Here is a 14,673-nt window from a genome sequence, read left to right as displayed (position 1 = left end):
AAAGGAACTTTCCGGAAAGGCTGACACAGATCACCAATGTGGAAGAAGAGAGCCAACCCACAAAGGACAGAAGTAGAATTTTTTTTGCCAGGTCCCTTCTTGGCCGGTGGGAAGGACAGCTGTTCTGAGCAAGCAGAATGTAACTAAATGAGTCTCCATCCCCTATAGGAGCAGTCTTGTTCCACACTGCCCTGGTCACATGCATAGACAGAGACATGGCTTGCTGGGCTGGGACCTTAACCTCTGTGACAGTGATCGCTGTCCTCCAGCGAAGAAATGACTTGAGCTGGATGGGCAGCCCAGTCCCGGGTCACCCTTGGGGAAAGGAAGCAAGATCCTTGAGCTCCCTCTAGGGGCCAACAAGTTTTACAAACTAAAATGGAAAGATAGTTTTGGAATATGGCTCAAGGCCTTCTCTAAAGCGCCTTGAACTCTTGCATAGGGGTAGGGAAACCACAACCTGTGAACCGAATCTGACATACCACCCATCTTTGTATGGCCAGTGAGCCAAGAAAGGTTTTAATATTTCTAAATGGTTGAAAAAGGTCATAAGAAGAATATGTCACAACACATAAAAATTACATGAAGTTTACATTTCTGTGTCCATAAGTTTTATTGGCATACGACCACATGTGTTCCTTTACACTTTGTCTGTGGTGCTTTTGTGCTGGAGCCGTACAGGTGAGTAATTATCACCAAGGCCTTATGTGTCTCCTGAAGCCAGAATACCGTCTGGCTCTTTACAGAAAATTTGCCAGCCCCGTCATATCTTTATAAAGCAAACATGGCAAAATGTTAACAATTTGGTCCAAATGGGTGTTCATTATATTATTCTTTCAACTTTTCTTTTTCCTTTTTTTTTTTTTTAATTTTTATTTATTTTGAGAGAGTGCACAAGCACTAGCAGGGGAAGAACAGAGAGAGAAAGAGGGAGAGAGAGAGACTCTCAAGCAGACTCCATGCTGTCAGTGCAGAGCCCAATGCAGGGCTCAGTCTCATGAACTGTGAGATCATGACCTGAGCCGAAATCAAGAGTCAGTTGCTCAATCAGCTGAACCACCCGGGTGCCCCTCAACATTTCTATAAGTTGTAATTTGCAAATAAAAAGTTGAAAGGGAATAAATTTGGATGGTTCACTGTGTCTTTTTTTGTAGGGCTACAACTTCTTGTTGGTTCAGTCATTCCATATCACCCCTCCCTGGTTGTTGTTTCTAAGCATCAGAACACCTAGGCAGTAATTTCTCTATCCATGGTTTCTTTTTCGACCCCTGCACCAGGGACCTTTCCTGAACTCCTATCTGTGGTTCAAAGTGGGATGCCATATAACTCACTGGTGGATTGCGATACTAACCAATTTAAGACTGGCTTCTCACATCTTCTTCATCAAGGCTGTACTCATTTTTCCCTTTGTGATAAGCTGCTAATTAGAGTTCTTTTGCCTAAGGTTCCATCCAGGATCCTGCCCCCAGCTCCCTGCTCCCGGGATAATTTTAATAGTGGATTGGGACTTTTCCCCACATAGGGCTTTTTTACCACTCCTACCTTTTTTGGGGGGTGGGGGGGTAAAAAGATGGCTTTATTGAGATATAGTTTCTATACCATAAAATTCACCCACTTAGAGTGCACAGTTTGGTAGTTTTTAGTATGTTCACAGGGTTGTGCATCCATCCTCACGTTTTGGAATATTTCATCACCACGAGAAACGTTGTGCCCGTTGGCACTCCCTCCCCCAAGCCACTGGCAACCACAGATCTGCTTTCTGTCTCTGAGGATCTGCCTATTCTGGACGTTACGTGTGAATTGAATCATACAATATGTGATCTTTTGTGAGCAGCTGCTGCCCAGTTAGGATAACGTTTCTGGGATTCATCCACGTCGTAAGGATGTATATACATCACTCTTTCATTCCTGTAGTTGCTGCATGATTTTCCATTCCATGAATATCATACTTCTTTTTCTTTTTTTTTATGTAGAGTTTCCGATTGTTTTTTAATTTAACTTTATTTTTTATTTTTTAAAATTTGCATCCAAAATAGTATATAATGAAGAAATGATTTCAGTAGATTCCTTAATACCCCTTACCCATTTAACCCATCCCCCCTCCTACAACCCCTCCAGCAACCCTCAGTTTGTTCTCCATATTTATGAGTCTCTTCTGTTTTGTCCCCCTCCCTGTTTTTATATTATTTTTGTTCCCCTTCCTTTATGTTCATCTGTTTTGTCTCTTAAAGTCCTCATATGAATGAAGTCATATGATTTTTGTCTTTCTCTGACTGACTAATTTCACTTAGCATAATACCCTCCAGTTCCATCCACATAGTTGCAGATGGCAAGATTTCATTCTTTCTTTTTTGATTGCTGAGTAATACTCCATTGTGTATGTATGTGTGTGTGTATATATATATATATATATATATATATATGTATATGTATGTATATATACCACATTTTCTTTATCCATTCATCCATCAATGGACATTTGGGCTCTTTCCATACTTTAACTATTGTTGATAGTGCTGCTGTAAACATGGGGGTGCATGTGTCCCTTTGAAACAGCACACCTATATTCCATGGAAAGATGCCTAGTAGTGCAATTGCTGGGTCGTAGGGGAGTTCTATTTTTAGCTTTTTGAGGAACCTCCATACTGTTTTCCAGAGTGGCTGCACCAGCTTGCATTCCCACCAACAATGCAAAAGAGATCCTCTTTCTCCACATCCTCGCCAACAACCATGAATATCGTATTTCATTTGTTCATCAGTTGACAACATGTGGGTTGTTTACCCATTTTTAGCTATAGATGGTTTTTAAAATTATTATTTTTTAACTTTATTTATGTATTTTGAGAGGGACAGAAACAGTGTGAGTGGGGGAGGGGCAGAGAGAGAGAGAATCCCAAGCGGGCTCCATGCTGCCAGCCCAGAGCCCGACGCGGGCTCAAACTCATGAACTGAGAGATCATGAACTGAGTGGAAACCAGGAGTTGGATGCTTAACTGACTGAGCCATCCAAGTGCCCCTAAAATTATTATTTATAATAGACTTCATTTTTTAGAATAGTTAAGCTTACAGAAAAATTGAGCATCCAGTACAGAAAATTTCATGTAATACCCCCCCTCTCCTACCCTGTACAGTTTTCCATCTTACTGACAACTTAGTCTGGTACATTTGTTACGGTTGATGAGCCAATACTGATATATTAGTATTAATTAAACTCCATACTGTGGTTCCACTTCTTTAGCTTTTACCTAACGTCACTTTTCTGCTCCAGGGTCCTCTCCAGGATACCACATGATATTTAGTTGTCACACCTCCTTAGCTTGTCTGAGACAGTTTCTCTGACTTGTTTTCAGTGACCTGGACAATTTTGAGGAGTACCTTACCTGTCAGTAAGACGCCCCTCTACTGGAATTCACCCAGGAGTCTTCTCTTGGTTAGACTGGGCTTACGGGTTTGGGGGATGAAACCCTCAGTGATAAAGTTATAGTTTTCATCACATCATCTGAAGGGTAATACTCTCTTCATGATTAATGGTTGTTGGTGTTGACCTTGATCACCTGGCTCAGGTTGTGTCGGTCAAGTTTCTCTGCTGAGAAGTCAGCCTCCACCAATTTCACACTGTACTCTTTGAAAAGAAGTGGCTGTGTTCAGCCCAGATTTAAGCAGGGGAGTGATGCTCCCCACCCTTTTGTTTCTTCGGTTAATGTATTACCTTCTGTGATTTTTCTGAGGGTTTAACCGCTGCTAACTTTAGGAATAACATAACAAGCAATAGGTAAAATTAAAACATGTTGTCCCTAATGGGTTCACGGATACAGTTGCAGGATGATGGTGGCCTCACCACTCAATTGTCATGAGAACCCGGGCATCTGGCTGGCTCAGTCAGTCAAGCATCTGACTCTTGGTTTCGGCTCAGGTTATGATCTCACAGTGCATGAGTTCGAGCCCCGCATCGGGCTCCATGCTGACAGGGCGGAGCCTGCTTGGGATTCTCCGTCTCCCTCTCTCTCTCTGCCTCTCCCCTGCACATGCCCCCCCCCCCCGCCTTCACCGCCTCTCTCAAAATAAATAAATAAATAAATGAATGAATAAACATAAAAAAATTGTATTTATATTAGGAATACAAATAAGTAAAAAAATAAAAAGAAATAATCATGAGAACCAGCTGCACGCAGTTCCTCTGTTCCTGGACACTGTTGTGTGCCCATCAGAAATTTTAAGACCCATTGTATAAGATTAGAAAGTTAGGTTGTCCTTTCTGTTGCAATCACCCCGTACATATGCTGTTGGAAAAACTGGAAAGCAGCAGAAAGAAAACCGGAAAACCAGTAGGTGGGAGAAGGAGAAAGCACACCAAGCATCTAGTAAGGATAGTCGGATTTAAACGTGGCTACATGTTGGGGCGCCTGGGTGGCTCAGTCAGTTAAGCATCCGACTTCGGCTCGGGTCACGATCTCACGGTTTGTGAGTTAGAGCCCCACGTCAGGCTCTGTGCTGACGATGTGGAGTCTGGAGCCTATTTCAGATTCTGTGTCTCCCTCTCTCTGCCCCTCCTCTGCCCCTGCTCTCTCTCTCTCTCTCTCTCTCTCTCTGTCTGAAAAAGAAATAATAAATAAACATTAAAAAAAATTAAATGAAAATAAAAGTGGCTACATGTTCCCCAATTTTATTTGTGTTCAGTCTTTTGAAAGTATAAACATCTGCACCAGTGAGTTTGCATTTATTTTCTTTCATAGCAATTGTCAGAAATCCAGAAGTCCAACATGCAGATCAAGTCCAATATTGGCACGTTAAAAGATGCACGTGAATTTAAAGAAGAACGTCCTCAGTATCCCCAGGATTTCCAGAATGTGATGCAACTTCTTGATAGTCAGGTATGTGCCAGTGGCCAGTAACTGCAGCCGGGGCCTGATTTTTCTTCCTGAAGCAGTTTACAGCAAGCATTTCCTATAAAAAAAGGGTTTGTCTCTTCCCGTGACCATGAAGCTAGTTCTTTTCTTCTTGTCTCCTAATACACATATAATTAATCATAGCCGTTCATTAGATGCTTGTTGATTGACTAACAGATGCAGATATAGACTGGTTGGCAAAACTGTTTCATTTTTGGCTAACACAATATCAACTTGAATTGTGTGGGATTACCTTAGAGTTTATTTTTCGTATTTCAGAGGTAGGTCCCTGCTGTCAAAAGCCCTAGAAAGGCATAATGAAGCACTAACTTTATTTTTAGAGCTGAAATATCTGGCTGCATTGCTGTACTGATGGTCTTCTTCATTTATGAAACCTAATTACAGTCATGTGGAAAGTGGCGTCCATAATCAGCACAGTTGTCATTCTGGCATTTTTCGCCCTCCTGGTTTAGGGGAACATTGCTTTTTACCAGGAAACAAATGGAGATTAAAGTTTATGAATTTAGGATTTTGTTGAAAAAAATATTTGCAAACGACATATTGGATAAAGGATTAGTATCCAAAAACTATAAAGAACTTACCAAACTCAACACCCGACAAAGAATCCAGTGAAGAAATAGGCAAAATACGTGAATAGACACTTTTCCAAAGAAGACATCCAGATGGCCAACAGACACATGAAAAGATGCTAAACATCACTTATCATCAGGGAAATACAAATCAAAACCACATTGAGATACCACCTCATACCAGTCAGAGTGGCTAAAATTAACAACTCAGGAAACAACAGATGCTGGTGAGGATGTGGAGAAACGGAACCCTCTTGCATTGTTGGTGGGAACGCAAACTGGTGCAGCTGCTCTGGAAAACAGTGTGGAGGTTCCTCAAAAAATTAAAAATAGAACTGCCCTACGACCCAGCAATAGCACTACTAGGAATTTATCCAAAGGATACCGGAGTGCTGATGCATAGGGGCCCGTGTACCCCAATGTTTATAGCAGCGCTTTCAACAATAGCCAAATTATGGAAAGAGCCCAAATGTCCATCAACTGATGAATGGATAGAGAAGATGTGGTTTATATATACAATGGAATACTACTTGGCAATGATAAAGAATGAAATCTGGCCATTGGCAGCAACATGGATAGAAGTGGAGGGCATTATGCTAAGTGAAATAAGTCAGTCAGAGAAAGACTGATACATGTTTTCACTCATGTGTGGAACTTGAGAAACTTAACAGAAGACCATAGGGGAAGGGAAGGGGAAAAAATAGTTACAAACAGAGAGGGAGGTAAACCATAAGAGACTGTTAAATATAGAGAACAAACTGAGGGTTGATGGGGGAGAGGAGAAAATGGGTGATGGGCATTGAGGAGAGCACTGGTTGGGATGAGCACTGGGTGTTGTATGTAAGCGATGAACCCCGGGAATCTACCTCCCCAACCAGGAGCACACCATACATACCGTGTGTTAGCCAACTTGACAATAAATTATATTAAAAAATATATACATATCGTTTTAAAAAGTAAGTGTATTTTTGGAATACAGACCACTGCCACTGTTTCTTACGTTGCTGCTCACATCTTGCCTCTCTCCCTGGCCATTGGCCTTCCACCGTGCAGCCAGGCCGGCCACGTCACTGTCCTGTCTTATCCTCCCACGGCTCCCCATTCTTCACAGAGCCAAATCTGGAATCCTTAACCAGCAGCCAGAGTCCCTGAGGATCTGGACCCTGTGGTATCCCGCACTGTTCTCGGCTTTACCTCAATGCTCCCAGCTGCACCAAACAGCTCATGGGTCCCAGGAGACAGCATTCTGTGGTTCTGCTTTTGCCCTTGTGGCTTTCTTTGTCACACACCTCTCAGTTTTCAGGACCTGCGGCTTAATTCTTCAGCTGGGGCAGCACCTCTTCTAGAGAGTTCTCCTGGACCTCTGGGCTATTGCATTTGGGTAGTTCCCTCAAGCAGAGGTCCTGAGAAGGTCGCTCACATGCACATTATGGGGAGGCTGTCTATTGTTAGGTCCACTTTCCTCCTATTCAAGGCAGAGTGTGTCCCTCAGTCCTTGCCCAGCTGGCCACGACAGCCCAGCGAGGCCCCTGGCATGTGGTAGGGGACCGCGAATTGTGTCTTGTATTAAACTGTTGACAGTTGCTCCCTGTGAGCTGGGCTCAGGAATTGAAGGAGCAATTATGAATCCCAAAGTCCCACCTAAAATTCTTTTGTTTCCTTCCTGTGAGATATGTTGTCAGGTCAGAACCCAAGGCCTCAGAAGCCTTGGTATTTCTTGGGGCACCTGGGAGACTCAGTCGGTTGAGTACCTGACTTTGGCTCAGGTCATGATCTCACAGTTCATGGGTTCAAGCCCCGCATTGGGCTTTGTGCTGATAGCACAGAGCCAACTTCAGATTCTCTGTCTCCCTCCCACTTTCTCTGCCCCTCCCCAGCTTGCACTCTCTCTCTCTTAAAGATAAATAAATAAACATTAAAAAAAAAAAAAAAAGAAAGAAAGAAACCCTGGTGTTTCCTTTTAGCTCCTTTGACTGCCAAACTAGTACCTATTTTTGAAAACAAAATTTTATTGGAACACAGCCATGCCCACCCGTTTATGTATTATCTAGTGGATGTTCTCCTACTGCTGGTAGTGGTGACCGAGTCTTTTGGCCCCAGAGCCTAAAATATTTACTATTAGTCCCTTAAGAGAAAATGTTTGCTGACCCCTGCCTTAGAGTTTAAGATAACCACGTGCAAATGTATTTAGACACATTTGAACGTCTATAATCTAAAAAATGCTGCTAAAATTTTACCAAGTAGGTAGTTGGGTTCCAGAGGTACTCACTACAAAGGAAGCTTCCATTTTGAGTCAATTTTATTGCACATAAATTACTGTTGTTTTACTGTGTCGTAGGAAAGCAAGTGGACCGCCCGAGTTCAAGCTCTTCACCAAGAACACAAGAAAGAGAAGGGTCGGGTAAGACTAAGAAGCCAGGGTCTGTCGGTGGGTCATTTTTTTAAAGAATATATGTTTTTTCTCTACGGCAAAGGTAGTGTTTGTCTACTTAACAAATTTTATGGAGAAATGTGTGACAGAAATAAAAATTACTTATAATTTCTACACCAACGATAACCACTGCTAACTACTTTGTTGTAACTTCTTTTCGTCTGTTTACTGTGCCATAAATGTAGCATTTCTGTACGTTTTGAAACCCATACTTAGGGTCTTACAAATTCTGAATCATGTTTTATCACTGTGTACGCTTCTCACTTAATAGATTGTAAACTTTCTTCTGGCTTTTTGGGGATTTGTTGTTTTTTTAACATTCTTGTGTGTGTGTGTTTTTTTTTTTTAATTGTTTATTTGCTTTTGAGAGAGAAAGAGAGACAGAGAACGAGCAGAGGAGGGGCAGAGAGAGAGGGAGACACAGAGTCTGAAACAGGCTCCAGGCTCTGCACTGTCAGCACAGAGCCTGATGCGGGGCTCAAACCCATGAACCATAAAATCATGACCTGAGCCAAAGTCTCAACCAACTGAGCCACCCAGGCTCCCCAGTATTCTTGTGTTTTTAAAAATATTCTTCAAAATCATAATTTTTTTAATGGCTATAGAATTATCTTGTAGATGTATCGTAAGTTATTATTAATCATTCCTTTATTGCTGAACCCATCGTTTCTGATTTTTTCACATTGCACGTCAGTAGTCTAAAATATCTTTAATTTTATTAAAGATAATTTAATGTGGGGCATCTGGGTGGCTCAGTCGGTTGAGTGTCCGACTTCGGCTCAGGTCATGATCTCATGGTCTGTGAGTTCAAGCCCCACGTTGGGCTCTGTGCTGACAGCTCAGAGCCTGGAGCCTGTTTCGGATTCTGTGTCTCCCTCTCTCTCTGCCCCTCCCCCTGTTCATGCTCTGTCTCTCTCTGTCTCAAAAATAAATAAACATTAAAAAAAAATTTTTTTAAAAATAAAGATAATTTAATGTGAACAATTCTTCCATTTTAGTGAAAACAATTTGATTATAATACTGCCTTTCAGCTGAGTACATCCCAAATTTAAGCATTATTGCACTGGTGCAGAAAATCTAAAGTACTTTTATTTGAGACAGGAAAACTTGGATCTATCTTTTCACTTCATATGTACGTTGTAGCCCTATGTCTGCTGTGTCTTAGTCGGCTCGGCTGCTGTAACAAAATACGGTAGACTGGGTGGCTTACAAACAACAGATATTTATTTCTCATAGTTCTGGGGCTCTAGGGATTGAGCAGAGAGTTTGTTAAAGTGAGGTCATGGCTGCGTGTAGGTGTAAAGCCCATGTTGATTTCTCCAGCCTAAACTACCCTCTGAGCTCCGGATGAGATAGCCAGCTTTGTACTTGGTATCTCCTCGGGCTTCCCAGGTGTCATATGTCTCAGATGAGGTGCTCGGGCTCGTCCCCAGATGTGGTTTTCTGTTGTTTGGTGGCATCCTGGTTTGAGCGGTCAGGAGCACGCCTTGAGCCCGTGTCTCCCTCAGCACCCAGCGCAAGGGTATCAGCAGGGCCTGCCGCATGTCTCATATCCACGTTCTTCTGTCCATTTCCATTGCTCCTGCCCTCCACCGAGTCCCCGCCATTTCGAAAAGGACCCTGTAACTGGTCTCCCAGTTCCAACCTTCCCTTTTCCCAGTGTGCTCTCCAAGGAGCAGACAAGACCATCTGGCTGCTGGCCACCACCTGCCACCTCATCCCGGATCCTCTCTCCAAACCTACGCTTTCTGACCACAATCGCCTTCGGGACACTTGTAGAACATGCCAGCCTTTTTCTCTTCACACAAGCTCTTTGCTGCCAGGACATCCTTCCATTTGCTCTTCACATGGCTGTCCTTCCCCTCTGTATTAGTGTTCTGTGCCTCGTAGCAAATTACCAGCAATTCGTCTTCTCCGAGTGTCCGTGAGCACAGGCCTGGTGGTATCCTGTGCTCGGAGTCTCACAGCTGCATTCAGGACGTGGGCTTGGCTGCTTTCTCACCTGGGGCTCAGGGTCATTCCAGGCCCGTTCAGGTTATTGGCAATATGCAGCTCCTTAGGGTTAACAGTAGGATCAGGACCCTAGTCCCACAGCTCACTACCCAGCTGTTGACTTCTTCAAGGCCAGCAGGAGAGAGGCGCTCGCCTGACTCAGGCCCGTGCAGGGTAATCTCCCTTTGCATTAACTCAGAGTCAGCAGATTAGGGACTTAAAAAAAAATTTTTTTTAATGTTTATTTTTGAGAGAGAGACAGAGAGAGCCTGAGCAGAGGAGGGGCAGAGAGAGAGGGAGACACAGAATCCAAAGCAAGCTCCAGGCTCTGAGCTGTGAGCATAGAGCCCAACGTGGGGCTCAAACTAATGAGCCATGCATGAGATCATGACCTGACTGGAAGTTGGACGCTTAACCTGCTGAGCCCCCCAGGCGCCCCAGACTGGGGGCTTTAAATGTATCTGCTAAGTCTCTTCACGTTTGCTGTCTTGTGTTGGTTAGAAGCACATTTCAGACTCCAACCAGCCCATGTCTTCGAGTCTGCTCTTGCTACTATAACAAAATACCGTAGACTGGGTGGCTTTAAACAAGGGACGTTTATTTCTCACTGTTCTGGAGGCTGAGAAGTTGCACAGTCAGGGAGCCGGCTCAGTTCCTGGTAAGAGCCCTGTTGCAGATGCCTTGTCGCTGTGTCTTCATGGGGCAGGGAGAGAACAAGAGAAAGCTCTCTGGTTTCTCTTAAGAGCACTAATCCCATCATGAGGACCCTACCCTAATTCATCCAAACCTAATCACCTCCCAAAGGCCCCACGTCCTAATACATCACGTGGGGGATTAGGGCTTCGACACAGGAATGGAGGGGCAGAGGGGTGCACAAACATTCAGTTCATAACTCCACCAAGAGAAAGGTTTTACGCAGGGCGTGTAGTCTGGGGGTACAAACTTGAGGGCCATTTAGAATTCAGCCCCCCTCTGGCCTTGGCTTACAAGTCATCTGACACCACCTAAGTAGGTAGCCTCCTCCCTTACGGTTCCCATCATGTCACAAGTGTAACTCTGATTGCTGTTTCACATAGTTAGATTATTTATTCACTTGTTTACTGTCTCTGATCGGATCACTAGCCCTGCGAGGGAGGGACTCTGTCTATCTGGTTCTCTGTTGTATTCCCAACGTTGACTAACCTAAAGTGTGATTGGCATTCATTAAATATTTGCCGAATGAATGTGGAAGGTTGCTAGTCGGCCAACAAGGAGATCATTCAACCTTGTTATGGATGGAGGAATGCTGATTGGAGGGGTCAGAAGAGCAGGGTTGAAAGAGTCATCTGTTGGTATGAGCACAGGCCCCTGGTATGAACCCGGGCCCCCTTAAACTCAAGGCCATGCTGGTCTACCTTGTTGCCTTGCTCACCTGTCATGCTTCAGGCACTGAGCCAGCTTGAGAGAAGAGGCAGTGACAACTTAGAGCGGTTGCTTTTCTGGGAGAATGTTCTAGCTTCCCTTCAAGATGCTCTAAGGTAGTAGTAGTTCCTAACCAGGACACACTTCAGCATGACCAGAGGCTCTTTCCCAAAATACTCTTGCCCAGCTCCACTCAGTGAGATTCTGATTTAGTCTAGGATGGTTTCTGTTTTGGATCCATGGTTTGAAAAACTGCTCTTAGGATTTGAGGTTCAACTCTTGTCCTTCAGGACGTCTTACAGCGTTGGTATCTAGGGACAGAATTCAGGCCTCCTTACAAATGGGGATGATGTTTAGTCCTTGCTCCTTTAAAGCCTCCTGTACTCCAGACCGTTGTAGGAGTTCCGGTGGCCCTCCGGCCAGAATAGAGTGCAGGTTGCAGAGTTGTACTCTTGGCCACTGCGAGGCGTGATGGAAAGATGGACTGTTGGTGGTTTGGTGGAGGGAGGAGAGGCCTTCCCTGGTTCCGAGTCGGCTGAGCTGCCCCAAGTATTGGGAGTGTGGAGCGTCTGTGTTGCCGCTAGGCTACGCTGCTCCATTGTCTGTTGGTTTTGCTTGTTCAGAAGCTGCTTTTCTCCTTCCTTAACTTCTCTTAAACCCTAACAGAGGGGAGAATTCAATCAGGTTTAGTAATCTCTGCCTGAGACCTAACTATTAATTATTCCACATGATTGCTGCCTACTGTTCCTACAATGCACATATTGTATTTCTCTGTTTAAGGGAAGTTGTGATTGCCAACTTTTTATTGCTTTACCTAGGCCTCTTGGCAGCTCTTTGTTTTTTTTTTTTTAAATAACATTGGTAGGAGTTCAAAGGGAGTCACAGATAAATGATGGCATGCGCTTTTGACCCGACAGAAGACTGTAGAGCTTGGGAGGTTGTATGGTGGTCACGTAACAAAAGGAAAGGAGGACAGAGTACTGTGTTCTGGTAGAGAAAAGAGCATAGTACTTGGAATGGTAGGAGGTCACAAGAAATGGGCTCAAGAGCTCCAACTTTCTGAAATAATCTGTGGCTGTCCCTTGCTTAGACTGTTCTCTCAGCAGACTCTTTTCTGGGCTTTTCTAGTCCATTCTCAATTCCGATATCAAAATGTTGCCAACCCTTAGCTTGTCCTGTGTCTCCATCTTCTGGGAGTCTGGACGGACTCTACATGTTGTTGATCAGAAACCCCTACCCAGACCTCTGGACATTTTCACTGGCTTTTCCTTCTATTTTCCAGCTCAGCATTTCCCAGACTGCTTTGGGGCACTCTCCTCATGGTCTGTAGAAAATGTGGGGACAGTGTTCTCCTGGGGGAGGTTCTTGGCATCCGCTAGGACACGAAAGGTTCTTCTTCATCCTCACTCAGGAAACCTTTTCCACTTGGTTCAACCCAGTGCTTGTCTCACCTCCTCTGGGCACAGAGCACTCCAGTGGGAAGACCCTGCAATGTATTGAGAGAGAGCATTAACTTGTTGTTGTTGTTGTTTTAAATGTAAATAGATTTTTTTAGAGCAGTTTTAAGTTCACAGCAACACTGAGCAGAAAGCACAGAACGTTCCCAAATACGCCTTCCCCTCTCTATACGCACAGCCTCCCCCGTTATCAACATCCTGCACCACGGTGGTACCTGTGTTGGAATTGCTGGGCCTACATTAACACATCATTGTTACCCGAAGTCCATAGTTCACGTTAGGGTTTACTCCTGGTATCGTACTTTCTATTTCTATAATTTTGACAAGTGTCAAATGACATGTAGCCACTGTTACAGCATCATACAGAATGGTTTCACTGCCCTAAAAATTCTCTGTGCTCTATTCATCCCACCCTCAACCCCTGATTTAAAAAGCCAAGCAAGTTGGGAAATGCTGCGTTAGACGCTCTTTGTATTTCTCCTAGGCACACTCACCGGCCCCCTTTCTTTGGTCTACACAGCCCTCTCCATTTCCAGGGTGTAGGCTTGGAATGTCCTTAGCTCCAAGGACCCATGTGTTTTTCCCCTCTGTTTAATGAGTAGTGAAATTGCTTTAATAATCTTTCCCTAAATTATTGAAAACAAATTCTTCCTGAAGGTTTTTATGTCCAGTATATGATTCCATTTCCTGAAATGAAATCTCTGAAGATGAATCTGTTTATGAATCTTTGGATCTTTCTGTTCTCTGTGTCCCTCCCACACTCCTCCCTCCTTCCACCTTCCTTTTCTCAGCGAATATTTATTGGGAACCTGCCAAGGGCCCGAGATGGTACTTGATCATTGGACATATGAATAATTAAGGTGGACTCTCCACCCCAGGCACATGTGGACGCCTGAGGGTTCAGGACCGCATTGGGTTGCAGCCACTCTGTGGGGCGGGGTGGGGGGGCCCTGACCCTTTATCAGTGCTCATTCCCGTGGTATTGCATGCGATGTGCTCAGGTGCACACAGCTGTTCACGCTATCAGTGTTGTGTGTCGTGGGTCACAAACTCCCCAGGAACAGAGATGAAGCCCTCATACAGCCAAGGCCATGGTATACAGTACCCAAAGATAGATTCAGTGACTTGATGTGCACAGATAACCTAAGGCCAGCAAAGAGCCACAGGGTGTATACATACAAACTGCAGAATGGAGACATTTCACATACAGTTTGCAGACCGATGCCTTGATTTTTTTTTTCCAGCTCTTGTCACATATAGAGAAACTTCGAACCTCCATGATAGACGATCTAAATGCAAGTAATGTTTTCTACAAGAAAAGGATAGAAGATCTAGGGCAGAGACTCCAGGAACAGAATGAACTGATTATCACGCAGAGACAACAGGTATTTGGGGCTATATATTGGCACTGTTTTTCCTTAAGTAGCGCAATTTATCTAAGAACATTTTGTTTTATTTTAGAGCATTTGTAAGTTGGATAAGATAAAGGAGGTAGGATATTTTCTTCTATATGGTTGTTTGTAAAAGCACATCCAATAGTTTTTTCAAGGTATTTTTAAGAGCAAGCAGATTTATTCAACTGGAATTTAGAATAAATTTGAAGAGGGGCGCCTGGGTGGCGCAGTCGGTTAAGCGTCCGACTTCAGCCAGGTCACGATCTCACGGTCCGTGAGTTCGAGCCCCGCGTCAGGCTCTGGGCTGATGGCTCATGATGGCTCAGAGCCTGGAGCCTGTTTCCGATTCTGTGTTTCCCTCTCTCTCTCTCTGACCCTCCCCCGTTCATGCTCTGTCTCTCTCTGTCCCAAAAATAAATAAACGTTGAAAAAAAAAATTAAAAAAAAAAAAAAGAATAAATTTGAAGAGAAGAATTTCTTTTCGTGATTACTTTGAGAAGAAGCCCAATCCAAATGCTGCTT

The 14,673-nt window shown here is 44.0% G+C and overlaps 1 protein-coding gene across 5 annotated transcripts in view; it reads left to right on the top strand.

The window, feature by feature from the left end:
• Positions 1-14,673, top strand: part of DZIP1 (DAZ interacting zinc finger protein 1) — a 55,116-nt gene that overhangs the window by 16,719 nt on the left and 23,724 nt on the right. For all 5 annotated transcript variants that reach the window (XM_045480838.1, XM_045480810.1, XM_045480849.1 and 2 more), the window contains 3 exons: positions 4,734-4,871; positions 7,815-7,877; positions 14,002-14,142. In XM_045480838.1, the coding sequence (XP_045336794.1) occupies positions 4,734-4,871; positions 7,815-7,877; positions 14,002-14,142 (342 nt within the window). The remainder of the gene's footprint in view (positions 1-4,733; positions 4,872-7,814; positions 7,878-14,001; positions 14,143-14,673) is intronic.

Source organism: Leopardus geoffroyi, chromosome A1 (assembly GCF_018350155.1).
Source record: "Leopardus geoffroyi isolate Oge1 chromosome A1, O.geoffroyi_Oge1_pat1.0, whole genome shotgun sequence".
Classification (NCBI taxonomy): Eukaryota; Metazoa; Chordata; class Mammalia; order Carnivora; family Felidae; genus Leopardus; species Leopardus geoffroyi.
Note: the sequence above shows the minus strand (reverse complement) of the source record. Positions and strands in the feature narration are given on the sequence as shown.